General features: G+C 43.1%; 1 protein-coding gene and 2 non-coding genes across 8 annotated transcripts in view; all 3 read left to right on the forward strand.

Moving 5' to 3' along the window:
• Window positions 1-22244, forward strand: part of Tex14 (testis expressed 14, intercellular bridge forming factor) — a 133787-nt gene that overhangs the window by 27428 nt on the left and 84115 nt on the right. For 4 of the 6 annotated variants that reach the window (XM_059271456.1, XM_059271458.1, XM_059271461.1 and 1 more), the window contains exon 3: window positions 20994-21108. In XM_059271456.1, the coding sequence (XP_059127439.1) occupies window positions 20994-21108 (115 nt within the window). Of the gene's footprint in view, window positions 1-1962; window positions 2231-15841; window positions 15998-20993; window positions 21109-22244 lie in introns of those variants that run through there. The other 2 variants (XM_059271460.1, XM_059271459.1) reach the window with 2 other exon arrangements.
• LOC131918192 (small nucleolar RNA U3) lies at window positions 3762-3977 on the forward strand. The gene has a single exon (XR_009380920.1). It is a non-coding gene; the product is annotated as a small nucleolar RNA U3 (small nucleolar RNA).
• LOC131918191 (small nucleolar RNA U3) lies at window positions 16043-16258 on the forward strand. The gene has a single exon (XR_009380919.1). It is a non-coding gene; the product is annotated as a small nucleolar RNA U3 (small nucleolar RNA).

Here is a 22244-nt window from a genome sequence, read left to right on the forward strand (position 1 = left end):
ACAGATTTTTGTGAGTTTGAGGCTAGCCTGGTCTACAGAGCAAGTTCCAGCACAGACAGGGCTACACAGAGAAGCCCTGTCTTGAACTCCCACACACACACCAAAAAGGCAGATGGAAAAAGCAGCTTAGACCCTAGAAATAAAAATGTAATTTTAGGGCTGGAGAGAAGGGACAGTAGTTAAGGGCACTGGTTGTTCTTCCAAAGGTTCTGAGTTCAATTCCCAGCAACCACATGATGGCTCACAGCCATCTGTAATGAGATCTGGTTCCCTCTTCTGGCCAGCAGGGATACGTGCAGACAGAACACTGTATACATAATAAATAAATAAATTTTTTAAAAATGTAATTTTAAACTGTTCCAATAAAGCTGTAGGAGGAAGGGAGTGGGAGATATTGGCAAGCTGTATGGAAAGAAATCAAAAGGCTCTGAATAGCAAGGGAAATAATGAGCAGAGTGAATAGGTAGTCTGTGGAAGAAAAAAAAAAAAACCTTTCCAGCTATGTTATCTGACAGGAGATTAATCTATAAAGCACTCCGAAAGTTAAACACAAAAGTACCCAAATTAACCAGGTATTGAATGAGCAAATGAATTGAAAAGACAGATCTCCAAAGATGAAATATAGGAGCTGGAGTGATGGCTCAGCAGTTAAGAGCACTTACTGTTCTTGCAGAGGACTCTGTCAGTTTCTAGCACCCACATGACAGGTTACAAGCTCTGGAACTTCCGGGGGCATCTGAAGCTCTCTTCAGACTTACACTAGAACCAGGTACACACATGGTACATGTACATACATGCAGGCAAAACATACACACAAAATAAAAAATTTAAAGATAAAATATAATGGCCAATAAATATATGAAAAAGTGCTGGAGAGAAGGCTCAGTGGTAAAGGTATTTGCCGACAAGCCTGATGACCTGGGGACATAGGGGACCATCATGGTGGAAGGAGAGAACTGACTTCTACAAGTTGTCCTCTGACTTCCACATGTGCACCACGGCATGTGAACACTGCTCACTATATGTAGTCATCAAGGAAAATTAAAACTTCACTGAGATGGCATTTCAAGTCAGAATGGCTATTATCAATAAAATAACAAATGTTACCAAACATGTGGGGGAACCAGGAACCTCTACTGCTGGTTGGGACTATGGACTGGTGTAGCCACTGTAGAAGGCAGTGTGGTGGCCCTCAATCACAAAAACGTGTGGGTCTGTGTATCAAGTTGGGAAGCAGCAGGGGTAGTAGTGCACACTTTTTAATTGGGAGTAACATGACACCAGTAAGAGAATCATCCAAAGTTTAAGGCTAGTCTTCTCTACATAGTGGGTTCCAGGCCAGCAGGGCCATGATCAGAACTACATAGTGGGTCTCACTATGTGTCCCTGGCTGGCCTGGAATCTAAGACAGGCTGGCCACAAATTCTCAGAGCCCTGAGAGCCTCTGCTTCCAAAGTGCTGGGACTGAGTGTCTGAGCCACCACTTCTGACTATATTGAAGGACTTAAAATCAGCATACCGTAGGCATAATTGCTCCAATACAGTCTTGTTTGGGCGCCAGGTAACGAAAGCCTTTAAGGAGCCAGCCTCAAAGACTTTCTCCCAGAGTTGGAAGAAAACTCTACAACCAGCTAAGGATCCAGTCTGAGGGATAAGGAATGAATCTGTGCACACCATGCTCTTTCAGCCCATGTCTTTACTGTTCTAAGTAAGCTTCTGGTCTCTCTGCTGTTCTTTGTTCTACCCTCCTGTCTCCAGTTTTTATACACACAGTCAGCAATTCTTGGGCAAAAGCAAGGTCACAAGGCTTGAATTTTTTTTTTTTAATTTTGGTTTTTTGAGACAGGGTTTCTCTGTGTAGCTTTGTGCCTTTCCTGGAACTCACTCTGTAGATCATGCTGGCCTCGAACTCACAGAGACCCGCCTGCCTCTGCCTCCCGAGTGCGGGATTAAAGGTGTGAGCCACCACTGCCAGGCAAGGCTTGAATTCTTTCAGGGTCATAAAAGCAGATAACTGCACAAGGTGGTAATTGTCAGGCTTTCTTTATGACTTAAGGTGGGAGTGACTTTTAAGAGCCTCTGTGAACTCTTAAAGGGAATGGGGTTAAATGAGAGGGAGAGAGAACGTAAATCAATAGGGAGTCGAAGAAGGGAGAAAGGGGGATCTGTGTGTAACACTGCATTCCTAAGTGTGGTTAGATAACAAGCTAATTAATAAACTGAGGTGAAAGTAAGTACCAAGTGTAAAGAATTTGCTAGTGTGAGGTTAGCTTGTGGCAGCACTTTCCTTTCTACTAGTGGTGTGAAACCCATGCATACTTGTTCCCTCTCTCTCTAAAGTCTGGGAATCAACAAACTCAGACATGTTGTAATGCTGTGTCCTTGGGTGTCTGTGAATATCTCAGATGAGATACTTTTGCCTAGACACTAACACTGACCAAATGCCTGCCAATGGAGATGACTGCAGGAAGGCAGACCTCCACATTTATACTGGAGAAAGAAACAAAGACCTGGTTATGGGAAACAGGTTTTGACAGTGTGACTGTTTTCACACATAGCTGGGGGATGTTATCCAAATACCCCAAATGTATAGGGGAAACTACCCAGTAAATGATCAGAACACCCACTGCTGAACTGTGGGAAATGAATCCCAAATTTGTAACAGATGGGAAAGGGCTGCAGCAAGAAAAGAGCCAATTCATTCAAAAGGCAGTAATTAAAAAACGCCTTGCATGATGGTTTCCTCCAGTAGAATCCTTAAGTCTAAGGGGTTGACCTTATCAAAGGACGGCTGAGTAATTCCTCCATAATCCTGCAGCTCGTGATAATGGCTCCTGACACAGCCTGTATGTCCATCAACAAATGAATGGATAAAGAAAATGTGGTATATATGCAAAGTGGAATTTTGTTCAGTCTTGAAGAATTGTAAGCCAGGTGTAATGGTCCATTCATGTAGTGTGTAGTCTTTTTTTTTTTTGAGACAGAATCTCTGCATAGCCCTGCCTGTCCTGGAACTCACCATGAAGACCAGGTTGGCCTTAAACTCAAAGATCCACCATAAAATTATCACTTGCAGGGAAATGGATGAAGCTAGAGATCATCCTGTTAAGACTCAAGAGAAACAGCACATGTTTTCTTCCATAAGGAATATATATGTATTTGGAAAGAGTGTGCGGCCAGTGAATTGCCATTGTCCCTCCGTACTTTTTCGTTTTTTTTCCTCACGAAAGGCCTCCGGCTTGGACCAGGAGTCCAACCTGCGTGCCCCCGCCCACACCGTGCGGCCGGCTCCGCGGCGCCTCTTCTCGGGGCAGATGGGGCTGAAAGCGGGCGGCTCGGGGAGGCCAGCGCCGCGGGGCGGGAGCCAGCGCGACGGCGGGCGGCAGGGCCGTGGGTGGCCGTGGGTGGGTGGCCGTCAGGGACTCGCGACCCGACGCAGGCGGAAGTGGGGCGGGGCGGCAGAGAACCGTCAGTCGATTGGCTGTCTAGCGATCGTATGCTAATTAGGTGACAGTGGGTTTGTGGGTTTTTTTTTTTTTGTTCGTTTGTTTTGTTTTTCCCTTGACTCGGAAAAGTGTAGCGGCTCGGATGCCCCGTGGACTTGGTAGCGGAGGTGTTCCTCGGAGAACGCGGCAGCGTCTGTGCCAAAGCTGTGTGTAATAGCAGCGCCAGAGCGGCGGGCGGCTCGGGCTGGCCGAGGTCACCGTCAGTAAGATGTGAGCGCGCTGGGTAGAGTGTGTGGAGCGCGGAGGAGCGAGGTTAAGACTATACTTTCAGGGATCATTTCTATAGTTCGTTACTAGAGAAGTTTCTCTGACTGTGTAGAGCACCCGAGACCACGAGGACGAGACGTAGCGTTCCCTCCTGAGCGTGAAGCCGGCTCTAGGTGCTGCTTGTCTGCAGCTGCCTCCTGCCATTGATGATCGTTTTTCTCTTCCTTTGGGAGAGTGAGAGGGAGGGAACGCAGTCTGAGTGGACCTCGGCCTGATGAGCGCGGTTAAAATGAGACTTGTCTCCCCTTTTTTTCTGTCTTTGATATGTGTTCTTTTTCAAGTTGCTCTTGTGTTGTGATCAGAGAGCCTTCTAGTTTTTTTCCTCTGTGAAGTGAGCGTCCAATAAACTTTTAATTTTAACTGTGGTTTCACATAGTGTTCCTATTGTAGCATGTATGTGCGCTATATGAAGGATGTAGCAGGTCCTTTGGATCCTTTAGATTGTTTATATGTTGAGAGCCATAAGCCAGTCTGGTGATGATGGTTGTTGTTTTTCCCCCCTAAAATTTATTTAAGCCGGTCGGTGGTGGCGCACGCCTTTAATCCCAACACCCAGGAGGCAGAGGCAGGTGCATCTCTGTGAGTCTGAGGCCAGCCTGGGCTACAAAGCTACACCTGCCTTGAAGAAAACAAAAACGAAACAAATTTATTTATATTCTATGTGTGTATGACAGAAGAGGTCTTCATGTGTGGTGGTGCATGCCTTTAATCCCAACATTTTCAAGGCAAAGACAGGGAGATCTCTGTGAATTTTGAGGCCAGGTTAGTCTACAGAGTAAGTTCTAGGACAGTCAGGCTATACCAAGAAACCCTGTGGTAGTGGGGGTGGGGGAATAGGATCTCATTGTGATGTCTAGGCAGGTCTTGAAGTGGCAGCCCTGGCCTCAGCCTCCTGAGTGCTGAGGTTACACACATTTGCAGCTAATACCTAGCTTTGCTGTGTTTTGTTTTAGTGTTGGCAATTATTTGCTCTCTTTCCTTCTGTTGTTTTCCAGAAAGTGTGTGTGGAATTGCTTTGGTGAGGAATTACCTCTGGTTGTTTGTTTTGTTTTGCTTATTTACTAGCTGCTAACGTTTCAACAGTTCCTCAGCCTGAGTTTCTTTCTTTGTAAATTAAGAGAGTTAGTAACAGGGGTTGTTGTAAGGGTTAAATTAGATTAAGAAACTATAGTAGGGGGGCTGGAGAGATGGCTCAGAGGTTAAGAGCACTGCTTGTTCTTCCAAAGGTCCTGAGTTCAATTCCCAGCAACCACATGGTGGCTCACAACCATCTGTAATGAGATCTGGTGCCCTCTTCTGGCCTGCAGGGATATGTGCAGGCAGAACACTGTACACATAATAAATAAACAAATTAAAAAAAAAAAAAAGAAACTATAGTAGTTCAATAATCCCTTCCCCCAATTCTGGAAAGGTTCCTCCCTTCAGTTAGAAATCTGTTTTTCATCCAGTCTTCAAGCAGGCACTCTGCCGCTGTAGATACCCTAGTCCCCGGCATGTTGCCTTTGAAGCCCCTCCTTCACCCTACCTCCATCCCAGTGAGTCATAGGAATTCACCTTCTAGAACAGTTGAAGGTTCTCCACTTCTTAGCATGCCCCAGTTCATGATCTCTTTCATAGATGCCTGGTAGTAGCATCAGAACAGCTGTCTACAGCTTCAAATCTCTCAGTGACTTCCTTTCACATTTAAAATCTTATAAGGTATTTGAGTGTGATGGTGCATGCTAAGGCAGGAGGATCTTAAGTTCAAAGCCAGCTGTGGCTACAAAGTGAGTTTCATGCTAGCCTAAGCTATGTAGTAAGGCTCTGTCTCAAAGGAAGTGGAAAGTGGTGGTACAGATGGATAATCCCATTTACTCTGGAGGCTAAGGTGGGAAGAGCACAAAGCCTGCCTAGGCTACAGAATTACTTCAAGGAATGCTAGGATGGGCAAGTAAACTAGCAAAGAGCTGGGGAATGCTTAGCGGTAGAGACTTTGGCTAGCATTTGAAAGGTGTAAGTTTAGCTCTTAGTCCTACTGGGGGCAAACTTAGTTCTACTGGCGGAGAACCTCTTTGTCTTGAGCTCCAGCCTAGAAAACTTGCCCTGGAAGTATTTATTTGGTTCCTGATGGCCCTTTCCTTCTCCTTTTAAACCCTGTTCTCTAAATTTCTATTATCGTGTTTTGTTTGTTTGTTATTGTTTTTTATATTTTCTTTTTTTGGTTTTTCGAGACAGGGGGTCTCTGTGTAGCTTTGCGCCTTTCCTGGAACTCGCTTTGGAGACCAGGCTGGCCTCGAACTCACAGAGATCCGCCTGGCTCTGCCTCCCGAGTGCTGGGATTAAAGGTGTGGGCCACCACCACCGCCTGGCATATTTTCAGTTTTTTGAGACAGGGTTTCTTTGTGTAGCCCTGGCTGTCCTGGAATTCACTCTGTAGACCAACCTGGCCTTGAACTCAAGAGATCCACCCGCCTCTGCCTCCGAGTGCTGGGATTAAAGGACTAGATAGATCATCACTGCCCAGTCTAAATTTCTACTGTCTTCTCTTGTTTAGGACTTGGCATTAATTCATTTCTCTGATTAAAGTGCACTTATCTTTCAGCATCATCTGGATGATTACTTTTTAAAATTTGTGTGTGTGTGTGTGTGTGTGTGTGTGTGTTAGAGGAGAGCAGAAGAGTGTCAGATCTACAGGCTGTTGTGAGCTTCCTGATGCCCTGTTGGGAATCACGAATCACACTCAGGTCCTCTGCAAGAACAGAACGCACTCTTAACCACTGAGCCATCTCTCCAGCCCATGGAGGGCTACTTTTTAATCATTCAAGTCTTGGCTTAAATGTAAGCTTCAAAGAGATGCTTTCTCTAACTGCTAACTGCAGTCTAAATATCAAGTCTCTCCGTGCTTCCACCTTGTTTTCTGCACGCCCCATAATCCGACATTCTTTTGTGTATTTGTTGTTGTTATCTCCCCCCTTAAACTAAGGTGGTTTGTTTTCAAGTAGAGACACAACTCTATACCTCTGATTCTGTAAACTTAATGTTTAGAAATAGTGCTTAGCACTTGGAAGAGCTAGATAATTGTCATTATACAGATTTTTCACACCTACTAGCTCGTGTGTGTGTGTGTGTGTGTGTGTGTGTGTGTGACAGAGAGAGAGAGAGAGAGAGAGAGAGAGAGAGAGAGAGAGAGAGAGAGTGAGAGGAGTTTGAGATAGCTTATGTAGCCCAAGATGGCTGAAGACTTGCTGTGTAGCTGAGGCTAATCTTGATCTCCAGATCTTATTTCCTCTTGTTCCCAAGTGTTGAGATGACAGATATGTGCCACTATACCCAGCCTATGGGTTCTATTTAACGCTTATCATTTTTTTAAGCTCATATTTTCTTTTTTTTTTAAAGATTTATTTATTTATTTATTTATTTATTTATTATGTATACAGTGTTCTGTCTGCACATATCCCTGCAGGCCAGAAGAGGGCACCAGATCTCATTACAGATGGCTGTGAGCCACCATGTGGTTGCTGGGAATTGAACTCAGGACCTTTGGAAGAGCAAGCAGTGCTCTTAACCTCTGAGCCATCTCTCCAGCCCCGCTTATCATTTTTTATTTATTTATTTTTTTTGGTTTTTCGAGACAGGGTTTCTCTGTGTAGCTTTGCGCCTTTTCCTGGAACTCACTTGGTAGCCCAGGCTGGCCTCGAACTCACAGAGATCTGCCTGGCTCTGCCTCCGGAGTGCTGGGATTAAAGGCGTGCGCCACCACCGCCGGGCAACGCTTATCATTTTAGTGAAATCAATTATTTAGTGTCTTCAAGCCTCAACTTCTTATAAAAACAGATTATAATTAATTGTATTTATTTATGTGAAGCATTCAGAATCATACTGAGTATGTGGTAGGCCTTCAGAAGTTAGCAGTTAATATTGTTAACAGTTGATAGATCAAAGAAGAAATTAGCTTTATTCTAAAATTTCAAAAATTGTAACAAGTTGACCTGGACCAGCAAGTGGGTCATTTATCTGTGACAGACAGAGTCCTGAGAGGACCAGGAGATCAGAAGATGATAAGAAAGTTTGGGGTCAGAAGGTCTTTCACAAGCCATGTTTTGTGCCAAACAAACTTACTAAGAAATACAGCACCTTATATAGTATTTCCAGGAGAGAAATGGATAGAGTCAGCAGAATCTATCATACAATGGGACATAGTCATCAGGAGGCTAATGAAGCAATATTGCACAAAGGGAACACAGGATATCTCAAGAGCTTTACTGACCCAGCACACAGTGGCCCTGGGACTGCTAACTATAGCCCTATACACTGGGAAGAGGAGGCTTCTCAGGATCCAAAGGTGCAGCTTTCACAAGGCTCTGACCCCAGACCATCATCTGTCAGTTCAGCCAAGCATATTCTTGATTTTAGAGAAGGAACTACCTTCCTTCTACACACAATAGTGCCTCAGAAAAGCTCCCAAGGCCCTGGCCGCAGACTGTTACTGGATCTGCCAAGATGTTTCTGGTTTTGAGAAGGAGCTATGTTCCTTTTCCATACACCAGGGCCTCAGGGAACGCCTTGGATCAGCCCAGGCCTCATCAAGTAGAACAAACCTGCTACAAAATCTAGAAGATTCTGTTTCTGAGCCCCGGGTTTCAGTCATATTGTGACTTTTATTGTTTTATTAATAAATAAAGCTTGGCAATCAAATATTAGGGAATAAACCTGGTTGATCTGTGGAACAACAGAAAAGTGATCATCTGACCCTCTTCTCCACCTCCCCAATCAAAAAGACCACAAATCTTTTAAGACCCTCCTTATTATCTCTGTGTCCCTCTATGTTCCTCTAAGTCTACCAGAAAACTCTATGGTCCACTCCATTGGTGATCTCAGAGTAACAACAAAAACAAAACTTCTGAAACATTTCCCCCTTTTTGTCTAAATAATAAGAAAAATTATCATCAGGAAAGGCGCAAAGCTACACAGAGAAACCCTGTCTCGAAAAACCAAAAACAAAACAAAACAAAAAAATCAATTATCAAGTATTGTCTAAATAAAAAGGAAATGTATTAACTTTAACAAAATGAAACTATATATAATAAGAACAATTATCAAGTAAGAATTACATTCATAATATACAGTCCACTTGCATTTGGCAAATTCAGAGAAAACAATCCATTATCTATCTGCTCTTGGTGAGTCCAATATTTTGTACCTAATTTACTTTCTATTATAACTAAGGAAAACTGTAACTATAACTATCTAGTCTTCAACCTCATCAGATACCCAAGGGATATAATATTACCTGAGTAAACAGGAAATGAAGAGCAAACAACTTCCAAAATTATAGAAACAACAGAGACAGTTAGCTGCCTGGACAGTCACCCCAAGGTTCCTCTGCAATGTTGGGGCATCCATCTTTTGGCCTACAGGCCTAGAATATCTGACAGACTTCTTTATGAAGCAGGAAGGTTTGAAGGACTGTCCCACCTTGTCTTGGCAAAGTTCAGCAGTTGCCCTCTGTGTCCCATTTGTCCAGTTTGGACAGCGTACTGTCAGCAGTCGAGGCAAGGGCAGTTTCTTGCCCAAATGGCCAGCTTTGCCATATCGACAACAGACTCTATATGGAGGTTCTTCAGTGTCCATCACCCTTTTTTGAAGTAATTTGGTACTGCCACGAGCTGATGTGTCTCATCATGAAAAGCCTTATGTTATTAAAACATTGAAAATGCCATATTCTGTAGGTCTCTGAAGTGTTTGAAGACCATCTCGCTATTTAAAATATATCTGGGGCTGGAGAGATGGCTGAGAGGTTAAGAGCACAGGCTGTTCTTCAAAAGGTCCTGAGTTCAATTCCCAGAAACTACATGGTGACTGAAAACCATTTGTAATGAGATCTGGTTCCCTCTTTGGGCCTGCAGGGATACATGCAGGCAGAACACTGTACATAATAAATAAATCTTTAAAAAATAAAATATATCTGTTTGACTTTGAAAACATAACTAACATGACTCTAAGTTTGATTGTTATAGATGATTAACTACTAACTTGTCTTTTATTATCCTAAATAGCTTTTACAGACTAAAACTTTACATTTTTAAATGAGCTGCATAGGTACAATACCTTAAACAAGAATAGAAACATATATACAGTATAACAAAAATAACCTTAGATTTGTATCTGTTATACCCAGAGTCTCCCAAAGACCATCAAGAGACCAAATACAGGGGCTGGAGAGATGGCTCAGCGGTTAAGAGCACTGCCTGTTCTTCCAGAGGTCCTAAGTTCAATTCCCAGCAACCACATGGTGGCTCACTACCATCCGTAATGAAATCTGGTGCCCTCTTCTGGCCTGCAGGTGTATATGCAGACAGAACACTGTATACATAATAAGTAAAAATAAATCTTTTTTTTTTTTTTTTAAAAAAAAAAAGAGAGACCAAATACGGTGCAAAAGCAAAGAGTCTTTTTATTGTTGTGAGTTAACTCAGGCCTCTCCATCTATTTGATACAGCAGCAGAGCAGGAGAGACCCTGAGTAGCAGTGGGGCAGGGTTTTTATAAGGGGGTCTTGGGGTCTACAGACTACATAGGAACAGATTGGTTTATGTGAGTGGCAATCATGTTAGTAACTTTTAATTGGCTAGGGTTAGTTGGGGGTTATAGTTATCCATTTTGGGGCAGGCCAGGCTTTGTCCTTGTGCTACTGTGGAGGCTGGCTGGCCTAGCACGTACTGACTGTGGGGGTTGGCTCAGTGGTCCAGGCTTGGTGGGTCCTATCTCCCTGCCCCTGCTGGCAGGGGCATCAGTGATTGTCTTTTGTTCATGGCCCTCCCAGAAACTGCTCGCTCAGTCTCAGAAAACTGAAATTGAGGCCTGATCTCTGAGAGAAGACTGAGCAGCCTGCTGTGGCATCTGCTTGGTCCTTTCAGTATCAATATACAAAAATATCTTAAACAAGATAGAGACAAAAATAACCTTAAATTTGTATCAGTATACCAAAATCCACACCAATGTAAAATATTTCAGACTAGTAGTTGCTTTTTAGTTTGAAAGTAGATTCAGTAATCTACCCTTTTCTCCTATCATTCCTATATCCTCCCTTTTTCTTTTCAGAATGAGATCCCTGAATCTAACCTCCTTTGCTTAGTTTTTTCCCTGACCATGACCAATAACAACTTGCAACCAACCCCCCTAAATGATAACAAACATTCACTGAATGACCAAAAACCACCCACCCCACCTCTTGGAAATGTGGATGTTGTGTGTTTTTTTTAAAGATTTATTTATTATGTATACAGTGTTCTGCCTGCATGTATGTCTGCAGGTCAGAAGAGGGCACCAGATCTCATTACAGATGGTCATAAGCCACCATGTGGTTGCTGGGAATTGAACTCAGGACCTCTGGAAGAGCAGTCAGTGCTCTTAACCTCTGAGCCATCTCTCCAGCCTGGATGTTGTGTTCTTAAAATTACTTCCTGTTGTCTGTGGGTAATGGCATCTTTAGGGGACCCTGAAAAAATTTAGATAAAGATCAAGTCCCAGGAGAGGTAGCTATTATCCAGTCTTAGTGTGATGGGAAAGTGCAAGGTTTATCTGAAGTTCTGGCTGGAGTATCTTAGCTAACTACCTTGAAATTGTCCTGAGTAGTTTGTAGTCCAAAGCTGATCTTTGGGTGGTGTTTGTCAGCTTAGTGGTGTTACCACAATTTAGATGGAATCATCGTTGTGGGACCCCATCATCCTTTGGGAGGTTTCAAAGGTTGCTGTTGGGAATGGTCATGGTTCACTGCATAAAACTTAAACATTTTAAATGTCATATACACAAGATCTCAGAGAGGTTAAAGGACCATAATCTATTAAATACATCCAGGGTACACGAGCTTAATTCCTAATTACCTGCTTCAGATTCAATCCCAAAATCACATACAGGAATGCCAGAAGAAGCCTATTTCTAGAATTAGTTAGTAGTCTATATGACCATTAATATCATGACAGAAAGTTTAAATACATATATATGTAAATATATATGTAAATCTTATTAATTTTGAGATACTTATACCTTAAGAAAAGTTTTAGAGAGCGAAAATAAAGGGATTATGAGACTAGTGACACTAGAATAGTCCCTTAATTTTGGTTTTCTTCTGTCCCGTACCAGGTGGCTCTTCTGACATGAGACAGAGACTGGATTTTCCTTTAACAAGCATGCTTGGGTTTAGAGAAGGAGAGAGCTGCGCTCCAGCTCCAAAGCCAGCTTTAATTTTTAATTGAGTTGGGACTACAAAATGACCATTTTCCTTATTTGACAGCAGAGACAAATATTTGGGAAGATTTATGAAAATTTTTTCATGTTGGAAATATGCTATGCCATTAAGCCAGTTTACCCTTTTTTCCTGGGACATTTTCTCTGGATGATTTGTACTTTTACTTCAGATGTCTTATTTGTCCAGTGATCTTCAGATTCTTTTTTTTTTTTTTTAAGATTTATTTATTTATTATGTATACAGCATGTATGGCTGCAGGCCAGAAGAGGGCACCAGATCTCATTACAGATGGTTGTGAGCCACCATGTGGTTGCTGGGAATTGAACTCAGGACCTCTGGAAGAGCAGTCAGTGCTCTTAACCTCTGAGCCATCTCTCCAGCCCCGATCTTCAGATTCTTTAATTGGATGCTTTTATTCTCCTGGAAAGACAAAAATAAAACCCTGCCTCAACCCTAACTTTGGGGAGTTTTCCTTTTGGCAAGTTATGTCTGATCAAATGAAAGACAGTTGTTAGTCTTATAAGTTAGTTTGAATTGAATGACCAAGCTGTTTGATGAACTATCTATCACCTTTCCTAATCAAGAGGTCTCTCCTGTTCAAATCCAGTCTTTATCAATCTTGATGGTAGCCATAGCTTTTCTTCTGTGGAAACAAAAGCAAAACCTTTTCTGCAACGTAACACATATCCTGGTTTCCATTCTGAGGTCAACACATCTTTGAACTATACAGGGTGATTTAATTCAGCAGTTTTTTCCATTACCCAGTGTCTCTCCACAGCTGTCATTCCTTTCTCATTAGCATTAAAAAATTAAAGTTAATAGAGCAATATGTAATTTATTTCTGGGGACCTTTATTACTCCTTTCTGTTTATAAGCGTATTTTTTAAAGTATAATTAGATCTTTCTATAACTGCCTGTCCTGTAGAATTGTGTGGTATACTTATAATATGCTTTATATTATTATATGCAAAAAACTGTTTCATTTTACTAGAGACATATGCTGGAACATTATTAGTCTTAATTTGTACAGGTATACCCATGATGGCCATGACTTCTAATAAATGTGTAATTATAGAGTCAGTTTTTTCAAAACTCAAAGCAGTTGCCCATTGAAATCCTGAATAGGGGGGCTGGAGAGATGGCTCAGAGTACAGCCCCTGGTCACCAGGTGGTCTAAGATGGTGGCCCTTCCCTAAGATGGAGTCTGCAGAGTCAAGTCTAGGCCTTCATATTGCCTTCACAGTCCCTTCGGCTAGACACAGTGTGGGAGGGCACCAGGCTGCCTGAATGACAGCTGGGGATGAGCGGCTGACTCAGGCGGCGGCACAGTTGGCAGGCAGCTGTGACTGCACATTTAGGGGCTAGAGTGTGCAGCTGTTGCAGGGAGATCTCTATGGGAAAAGGCCCTGGTGGGGACAAGCTGGTGACGGGAAGTGGGAAGTGGCGGACACCAGATATTGCGGCTTCTTTTTATTGTTTTATTAATAAATAATGCTTGGGAGTCAAATATTAGGGAATAAACCTGATCGATCCACGGAGGAATGGAGAAGTGATCACCTGACCCTCTTCTCCACCTTCTCCAATCAAAAAGACCATTCATCCTTTAAGACCCTCCTTATTATCTCTTTGTCCCTCTATGTTCCTCTGAGTCCACCAGAAAACTCTATGGTCCACTCCATTGGCGATCTTGGAGTGTCAACACAAACAAATCTCCCAAAACCCAGTCACTCATTCACTCTGCCACAGTTACAGTGACCTATTTCTATCTTACTAATGTCTGAAAATGAAATTCTTGGCTGGGTATAATCCTAGCACTCAGGAGGCAGAGATAGGAAGATTGCCTCCGATTTGAGTACAGCTAAGGCTACATAGCAAGACTATATCTCAATCAATCAATTTAGTTTAAAAAAGGAAAAAGAAAGTCAAATTCTTAGGCTAGTTATTCTGAGTAACTGCTACGATTTACCAGTCACTACATTCAGTTAGATTCTTAGTTAGCAAAGGCAAAGCCTGTGCTTTCCTTAGCTTTCAGGGACCAGGTTACTTTTACAATCAGAGATTCTAAATAAAATCTTATTTTATTTTTAATTTTTTTTTGAGAAAAGATTTCTGTGTGTAACAGTCTTGGCTGTTCTGGAAATCACTCTGTAGACCAAGCTGGTCCTGAACTCACAGAGATCCACCTACCTCTTCCTCCCAAGTGCTGGAATTAAAGGCATGCACCACCATTGCAGGCATATTTTAAATTTTTTAACCTTTATTTTTATGTGTATGAGTGTTTTGTTAGCATGTATGTCTGTGCACTACATACATGGAGTGCCCATGGTGGCCAGAAGAGGGTGTTGGATCCCCTGAACCTAGAGTTATAGATGGTTGTGAGCCACCATGTAGGTGCTGAGAGTAGAATCTGGGTCCTCTGGAAGAGGATGCTCTTAACTGCTCAGTCATCTCCAAACCCTGGTTTTCAGTTTAAATTTAATACATTTACTTATTTGTGTATGCCTCTGTATCTGAGTATGCACATGCTACAGTATGTATATGTAGGTCAGAGTATATGTAGGCTTGTGTAGGAGTCAGTTCTCTTCATCCTCCATGTCACTCCTGGGCATCAAGCTCCAGTCTGCAGGGGTGGCAGCAAACACATTTACTTGTTGAACATCTCAGTTATGCTCACTGTTGTTCTGTTCTGTTTTGTTTGATATAGGGTCTCTGTAAGTACCCCAGACTGAAGTCTCTTTTTTCTTTTTCTTTTTACACAGGATTTCTCTGTATATTCTTCGCTGTCCTGGAACTCACTCTGTAGTAGACCAGGCTGGCCTCCCAAATGATAGGATTAAACATGAGCACCACTACCACCCAGCAGGAGCATGTTCTCATGGCACATAATTTTCACACACCATATTCCCCCGTAGCTTCCATGTTTATTTATATATGTTTGCATTGTTTACTGGGCATACATGTGTGTGCATGTACACGTGGAGATCAAAGGACAATTTGCAGGAGTGAGTTCTTCCCTTTTACCATGTGGTTTCTAGGGATTAAACTTTGGTTGTCAGGCTTCTCAGCCTCTTTCCACCGAGCTTTCTCATCAGTCCCAGATTCCATGTTTAGTTGTCTGGAATCTCCTGAAATCTATTCTCATTCATTATTCTTCTCTCTTTCTCCTCCACCCTTGTGTGTGTATTCCTGCATATGTGTGTGTATGGAAGCCAGAGGTCAGCCTTGGATGTTGTTCTTCAGGACAACTGTTCACTTTGTTTCTTTTTTGAGACAGTTCTTTTGTTGTTGTTGTTTTGGTTTGGTTTTTGTTTTTTCGAGACAGGACTTCTCTGTGTAGTTTTGGTGCCTGCCCTGGATCTGGCTCTGTAGACCAGACTAGTCTCGAACTCAGAGATCCGCCTGGCTCTGCCTCCCGAGGGCTGGGATTAAGGCGTGCGCCACCGCCACCGCAGCGGGCAATCTTTGAATTGCCATTGTCCCTCCGTACTTTTTCGTTTTTTTTCCTCACGAAAGGCCTCCGGCTTGGACCAGGAGTCCAACCTGCGTGCCCCCGCCCACACCGTGCGGCCGGCTCCGCGGCGCCTCTTCTCGGGGCAGATGGGGCTGAAAGCGGGCGGCTCGGGGAGGCCAGCGCCGCGGGGCGGGAGCCAGCGCGACGGCGGGCGGCAGGGCCGTGGGTGGCCGTGGGTGGGTGGCCGTCAGGGACTCGCGACCCGACGCAGGCGGAAGTGGGGCGGGGCGGCAGAGAACCGTCAGTCGATTGGCTGTCTAGCGATCGTATGCTAATTAGGTGACGTGGGTTTGTGGGTTTTTTTTTTTTTGTTCGTTTGTTTTGTTTTTCCCTTGACTCGGAAAAGTGTAGCGGCTCGGATGCCCCGTGGACTTGGTAGCGGAGGTGTTCCTCGGAGAACGCGGCAGCGTCTGTGCCAAAGCTGTGTGTAATAGCAGCGCCAGAGCGGCGGGCGGCTCGGGCTGGCCGAGGTCACCGTCAGTAAGATGTGAGCGCGCTGGGTAGAGTGTGTGGAGCGCGGAGGAGCGAGGTTAAGACTATACTTTCAGGGATCATTTCTATAGTTCGTTACTAGAGAAGTTTCTCTGACTGTGTAGAGCACCCGAGACCACGAGGACGAGACGTAGCGTTCCCTCCTGAGCGTGAAGCCGGCTCTAGGTGCTGCTTGTCTGCAGCTGCCTCCTGCCATTGATGATCGTTCTTCTCTTCCTTTGGGAGAGTGAGAGGGAGGGAACGCAGTCTGAGTGGACCTCGGCCTGATGAGCGCGGTTACTAAAGTCAGATGGTTTAGGTAGTCTTATCCCCTGCGTTTGCCCAACTCCAGCAGAGGCAGGTGGACTTCTAGAAAAGCTAGATACAGGTTTAGCTCCGTTTCTAGTGACTACTTGTTTTTAGTTCTATGTCCTGACTAGTTCCTTTATTTTTCTGCTTGTCTTTATTTTTTCAGAATCAACTCTTGTCTTTTGTCACTAAATAAGTTTAATCTGAGTTATATAAGATTTTAGGTCCTTTTCCAAGTATAAGGTTGAGTTACCATTAGTATTTTCTAGTTTTTACTAGTAATGCTCTGTAGCATGCTGAAAGTAAAAAACACTAGGAAATCTTGAGGAAGCCACAGATCGCTGATTAACCAGAAAGTTTGAAGGTAGACTTCGAGAGCCATTTTGGACTAATTGTTCCTGGTTCCGGTCTCAGTACACACATATTAAATTAAGTAGGTTGATAAATCTTCAAAATAAAATTCCATACACCTGTAATCCCAGTGCTGGGGCAGAGGCAAGTGAGTCTGAGTTCAAGGCTAGCCTTGGTGCACCTAGTGAGTGCCAATGCCACCAGAGCTGCAAAGTGAAATAAAACAAAAATGAACCCCCTCCCCCCAAAAAAAGATCGAAAAACTATTCTGAGTATTTATCTTTGGGAGGACTTTCTTGCCACAGCCGGAGCATAGCAGTCAGGACAGCTGGCCGGCGCTGGTTCTGTCCTGTCATGTGGGTTAGGGTGATGGAATCCAACTGGTCAGGTTTGATAGCTGGTGCCATCTTACAGTCAGAAGATTTTTTCATTTTTCATATTTTTTACACTTTAATGGGGGATGGAATTTCCTGAGGGAAATAGAGTAATTCATCAAGCTTTGGAATTAGAAATTGAAGAAACACTATCACAGAGTGGTCAGATATGCAGAGACTAATATTAGTTTTCTCAAGGTCAAATTAAAGGAGCTCATATAACCATCCTCTTACAGACTGAATTTTAAGTCAAGGAGCCAAACATTTTGGCACCTGACAAGTTTTTTCCTTCTCCAAATCTATTGTATAACAAAGTCCAAATCCCCAGCATGGCTTTACTGAGAGTAAAGACCTAAAAGGAGTTAATGAAATTGTAGAATGAGCTCTAATACAACAATATTATTACCCATATAAGAGGAGTGTCTTAGTTAGGGCTTCTATTGCTGTGAAGAGACACTGACCACAGCAACTCTTATAAGGGAAACTTTTAATCAGGTGGCTCACTCACAGATTCAGAGGTTCAGTTCGTTGTTATCATGGTGGGGAGCATGGCGGCATGCAGGCAGACATGGTGCTGACTGCATCTTGATCAGAAGGTAACAGGAAGTGTACTGAATGTCACACTGAGCAAAGCTGAAGCAAAATAGACCTCAGAGCCCACCCCTCATAGTGACACACTTCCAATTTCAACAAGGCCACACCTCCCTTTGTACCACTCTCTTTGGGGGCCATTTTCTTTCAAACCACCACATTCTACTCACTGGCTTGTAGATATATCATAATACAAAATTGTATTCAGTCTAACTTCAAAAGTCCCATAGTCTATAGAGTCTCAACAATGTTTTAAAGTTCAAAGTCTCTTCTGAGATTTATTCAATCTTTTAATTATAATCTCTGTAAAATCAAAATAAAAAAGCAGATCACATACTTCCAACATACGATGTCACAAGATATACATTACCATTCCAAAACATAGGGAAGGGAGCATAGTGAGGAAATACAGGACCAAAGCAAGACCAAAAACAAGCTGGACAAACTCCAAACTCTGCTTCTTCATGAATGAGGTCAAACACTCTTCAGATCTCCAACTGTGTTCAGCTTTGTTGACTGAACCACACTTCTTTCTTTTGGGCTGTTTCCACTTCCTATTAGCAGCTTTCCTCAGTAGGTATCCCACAGCTCTGGCATCTCCAACATCTTGGGGTCTCCAAGGCAATTCATGCTTCAACTTTACAGCTTCAAGAATGGCCTCTACTATTCCTTCATGCAGGGACATCCCTGACACATGTCTGGCTTCAGTGGATTTTTTTAGGCTCAGAGGCAAATTCCATAGCTTCTTTCTTCTATCCTTTACTCTAAAGTCAGAACCATATGGCTGAAGCTGTCAAGTTCTGCTGCTTACTATGGCTGGAACGTGGACCCCTCCTTCAATTACATCCTCACCAGCTTTCAGTCCTTCACTGACTAAGACTGGCTATTCTTGCACTGGCGCCGTATAGCAGGCTGACTTCAAACTTAGAGATCACCAGCCTCTGCTTCCCCAGTGCTGGGATTAAAGGCATGCATCACTACATCCGGCTTTAAGCTTTTCTTTAGTTCCTTTTTACAAGTTGGAAAATAAACTGGGTGGCATCTTGCCCTGAGTTCACTGTAACACGAATCTGAAAAGGTCTTATAAATAAAAACAAACCCGGAGCCGGGTATTGGGGTGAATTCTGAAAGATCAGAAAGCCACAGCTAACCTCACCTCGCCAGCTTCTCAGCCAATCCTGTTTCCTCAAACTGAAAGCCTCTGAGTCCTCATCCAGAATGGATCTCAGCTGAGCTGCTGCTAAAAGTCTAAAAGCTTAAAAGGCCGATTTTTTTTTCTTTTATGTGAATGAATGTTTACCTACCTGTATGTATGTGAACCACGGGGTGCCTAGTGCTGGGGCATGCCAAAAGAGGGTGTTAAGATTTCCTGGAACTGGAAACTAGATTGTTGTGAGCTGTCGTGTGGTGCTAGGGATGGAACTTGGGTCCTCTGCAAGAGCAGTATGGATCCTTAATTTCTGAATCATCTGCCCAGCCCCAAAGCAATGAAAGGTAATTGGTTTGGTTTTGTTTATTTAAAGGCAGGGTCTTGCTGTGAAGCCCTTGGCTAGCCTGGAACTCAATATGTAGACCTGGCTAGTCTAGAACTTGTAGAGATCCTCCTGCCTCTGAAAAGTTCCCCTTTCCAGTTTATGGTGTACTGTAGCTCCTAATTGATAAGTCTTTGCACCCTGAAGGCCTCTCCACCAACACAGCAATCCAAATTAAACCGAATCAGACTGAATTGGAAAAGCCCAGGTTTAATAGGCAAAGCTTTCCCGGATGATTCCCCAGCCCCTCAGAGAGGAGACTGGGAAGAGAGACCGGAAAACCACGTGTCTATTTTCTGGGATGCAGTTTGTATACCCTATAGGAGTGAGTGGTCTTGAGCCTCTCTCGGGGAGGAGCTGTGTTTGGTGGGCTTTGAAGGGGCGGATTTAGGAAAAGAGATAGGGGAGGGGAGTTGAGGTGGATCTTCCACCAGAACATTACAGACTTTTTGGGTATAGGGGTGCCAGGGTTGAGGTGGAGCTCCCACCCAAACACTAATGTCAATTACTTTGTAGGTTGAGGCAGGATAATCTTAAATTCCAGGCCAGCCTGGACACAAACGTCTTTTTTTTTTTTTAATGCTTATTTTACCTGTGTAGGAGTCTTGTTTGCATGTATGTCTGTGTACCATGTGCGTATAGTGCCTGAGGAGGCCAGAAGAGGTTGTTGGATCCCCTGCAACTGGAGTTAAAAAGGGCTGTGAGTCACCCTAAGGGTTCTGGGAACCAAACCTCAACCCTCTGGAAAAGCATCCAGTGCTGTTAACCACTGAGCCATCTCTCAAGCCCCAATTGAGCTTTTATTTTAAATAAGCAAGTTAAGTAAATAACAGGAAAATTCAAGATTTCTCCCCATGCAGTGTGCTGACACAGGCCTGTAATTCCAGCACTTGGGAGGTGGATGCACCAGGCCTTTTCTTTTTTTGGGCCACCAACCAGCTCCCAAATAAAGACATGGAGTCTTATTTAGCTAGCTATTTTAAAATAACCTGTTTCTATTAATTAATTAATTAATTAATTAATTAATTAATTTTTAATTTTTTTGCCTTGGAGCTTTTTTTTTTTTTACCTTTTCTTACTTTCTTGTTATCTGTGTCTCCCTCATTCTTTCCTCCTCTTTCTCTCTTTTTCTTCCTTTGAAGTCTAGATTTCTCCTATTTATTCTCTCTGCCCAATAACCCCACTTATCCTTTCTCCTGCCCAACTATTGGCTTCAGCTCTTTATTAGACCAATCAGGTGCCTTACACAGGCAAGGTGAAACAAATGTAACACATCTTTACATAATTAAACAAATGCAGCAGAAACAAATGTAACACATCGTTGCCTAGTTAAAATAATATTCTATGGCCGGGCGGTGGTGGCGCAAGCCTTTAATCCCAGCACTCAGGAGGCAGAGCCAGGTGGATCTCTGTGAGTTCCAGGCCAGCCTGGGCTACCAAGTGAGTTCCAGGAAAGGCGCAAAGCTACACAGAGAAACCCTGTCTCGAAAAACCAAAAAAAAAAAAAAATAATAATAATAATAATAATAATAATAATATTCTACAACAGGTGAAAGCAGGTGGATTGGGAGGTTAAGGTTGGTCTGGACTCCATAAGGCCCTGTTTCAAAAGTCAAAAAACACGAGGCTACATAGATGCCTCCTTATTTAAGAGTTGAGAGTTTGGAGTCCAGCTTTTGGGAATGGGATGTCTTCTTCTGGCTTTCTCATGCACCCACCCACACATAGATACATTAAATAATTTTTCCAAAAATAAAAAAACACAAGAAACAAAATTTCCCTTCAGTGTAAGTTTCAGCAGTCCCATTGCAGGGTGATTCTTGATATTTATATTGATTCTGTATTTGCTTTACAGGAATTTGTGTTGATGCAGTTAACAGCCTGGGCCAGTCAGCGCTTTTTGTTGCAGCATTATTGGGCCATATGAAATTAGTTGATGTTCTGGTGGATTATGGATCAGATCCAAACCAGTAAGTATAATAATATTAATTTCTAGAAAACAAAGATTATGCATTAAACATCATTTTTCTTGAGTCAGAGTCTTACTCTGCTTCCCATGCTGTGTGAAACTCACTATTTAGCCCAGGCTGCCCATGATCCTCCCCTCAGCCTTCAGAGTGCTGGAATTACAGATGCCAACCACTGTGCAAGCTCTAGGAGTGTGCTAGCTTTAAAAAAATACTTTTTTACACTTCGTTTCCGAGTGTGGAAGTGTATGTGTGTGTAGGTTAGAGGACACCTTAGGAGAGTCGGTTCTCTTCTTCTAGCATGTTGGACCTGGAAGTGTGGTGTCAAACTCAGGTGGTCAGGCTTCGTAGCAAGCACTTTTACCTGCTCAGCCATCTCTCTGTCTCCAGACAGGGTCTGATACAGCTGAGGCTGGCCTTGAATTCCTAATCTTCCTGCATCCACTTCCTAAGTTTTGTGATTATAGGCATTTGTTACCACTCTTTTGTTTTTCCAAAAAATTACATGCAATTTCTTAACTTTATCAGGTTTCATTAAGTTGTAATTAAATTTTAATTAAATATTTTATGAAAATGCTTCACACATTACAATATTGTCATTTTCACATTTTCAGGGTTTCTTTTCTTTTTTTTTTGGGAGGCAGGGTTTCACTGTCCTGGAATGAGCCATGTCACATAGATCTGCCAGCCTCTGCCTCCCAGTGCTGGGGTTAAAGACATGTGCTTCCACATCCAGTTCATTGTCAGGGTCATTAAAGCTTTGTAAGATGGCACTACTGTTGCCAGCTTTTTTAAAACTTCTGCAGAAATACAATTCTTTTTTCCCCCTTTTCTTTCTTTTGTTTGTTTGAGCCAGGGGTTTCTCTGTGTAACCACAGAGACCAGCCTGGCCTTGAACTCAGAGATTCACCTGCCTCCTTAGCTCTGGGATTAAAGGTGGGTGCCACTACTGCCCAGCTGTTTGTTTTTTGAGGCAGGGTCTCACTATGTATTCTGTGCTTTCCTGGAGCTTGCCATGTGTAGACCAAGCTAGCCTTGAACTCACAGAAATCTGTTCTGCTGCTGGAGTTCTGGGATTAAAAGCATGTCATACCATGCCTGACTGCATTTCTTTTTCTTTTTTTCTTTTTGTTTTTTTC

Source organism: Peromyscus eremicus, chromosome 8a (assembly GCF_949786415.1).
Source record: "Peromyscus eremicus chromosome 8a, PerEre_H2_v1, whole genome shotgun sequence".
Lineage (NCBI taxonomy): Eukaryota > Metazoa > Chordata > Mammalia > Rodentia > Cricetidae > Peromyscus > Peromyscus eremicus.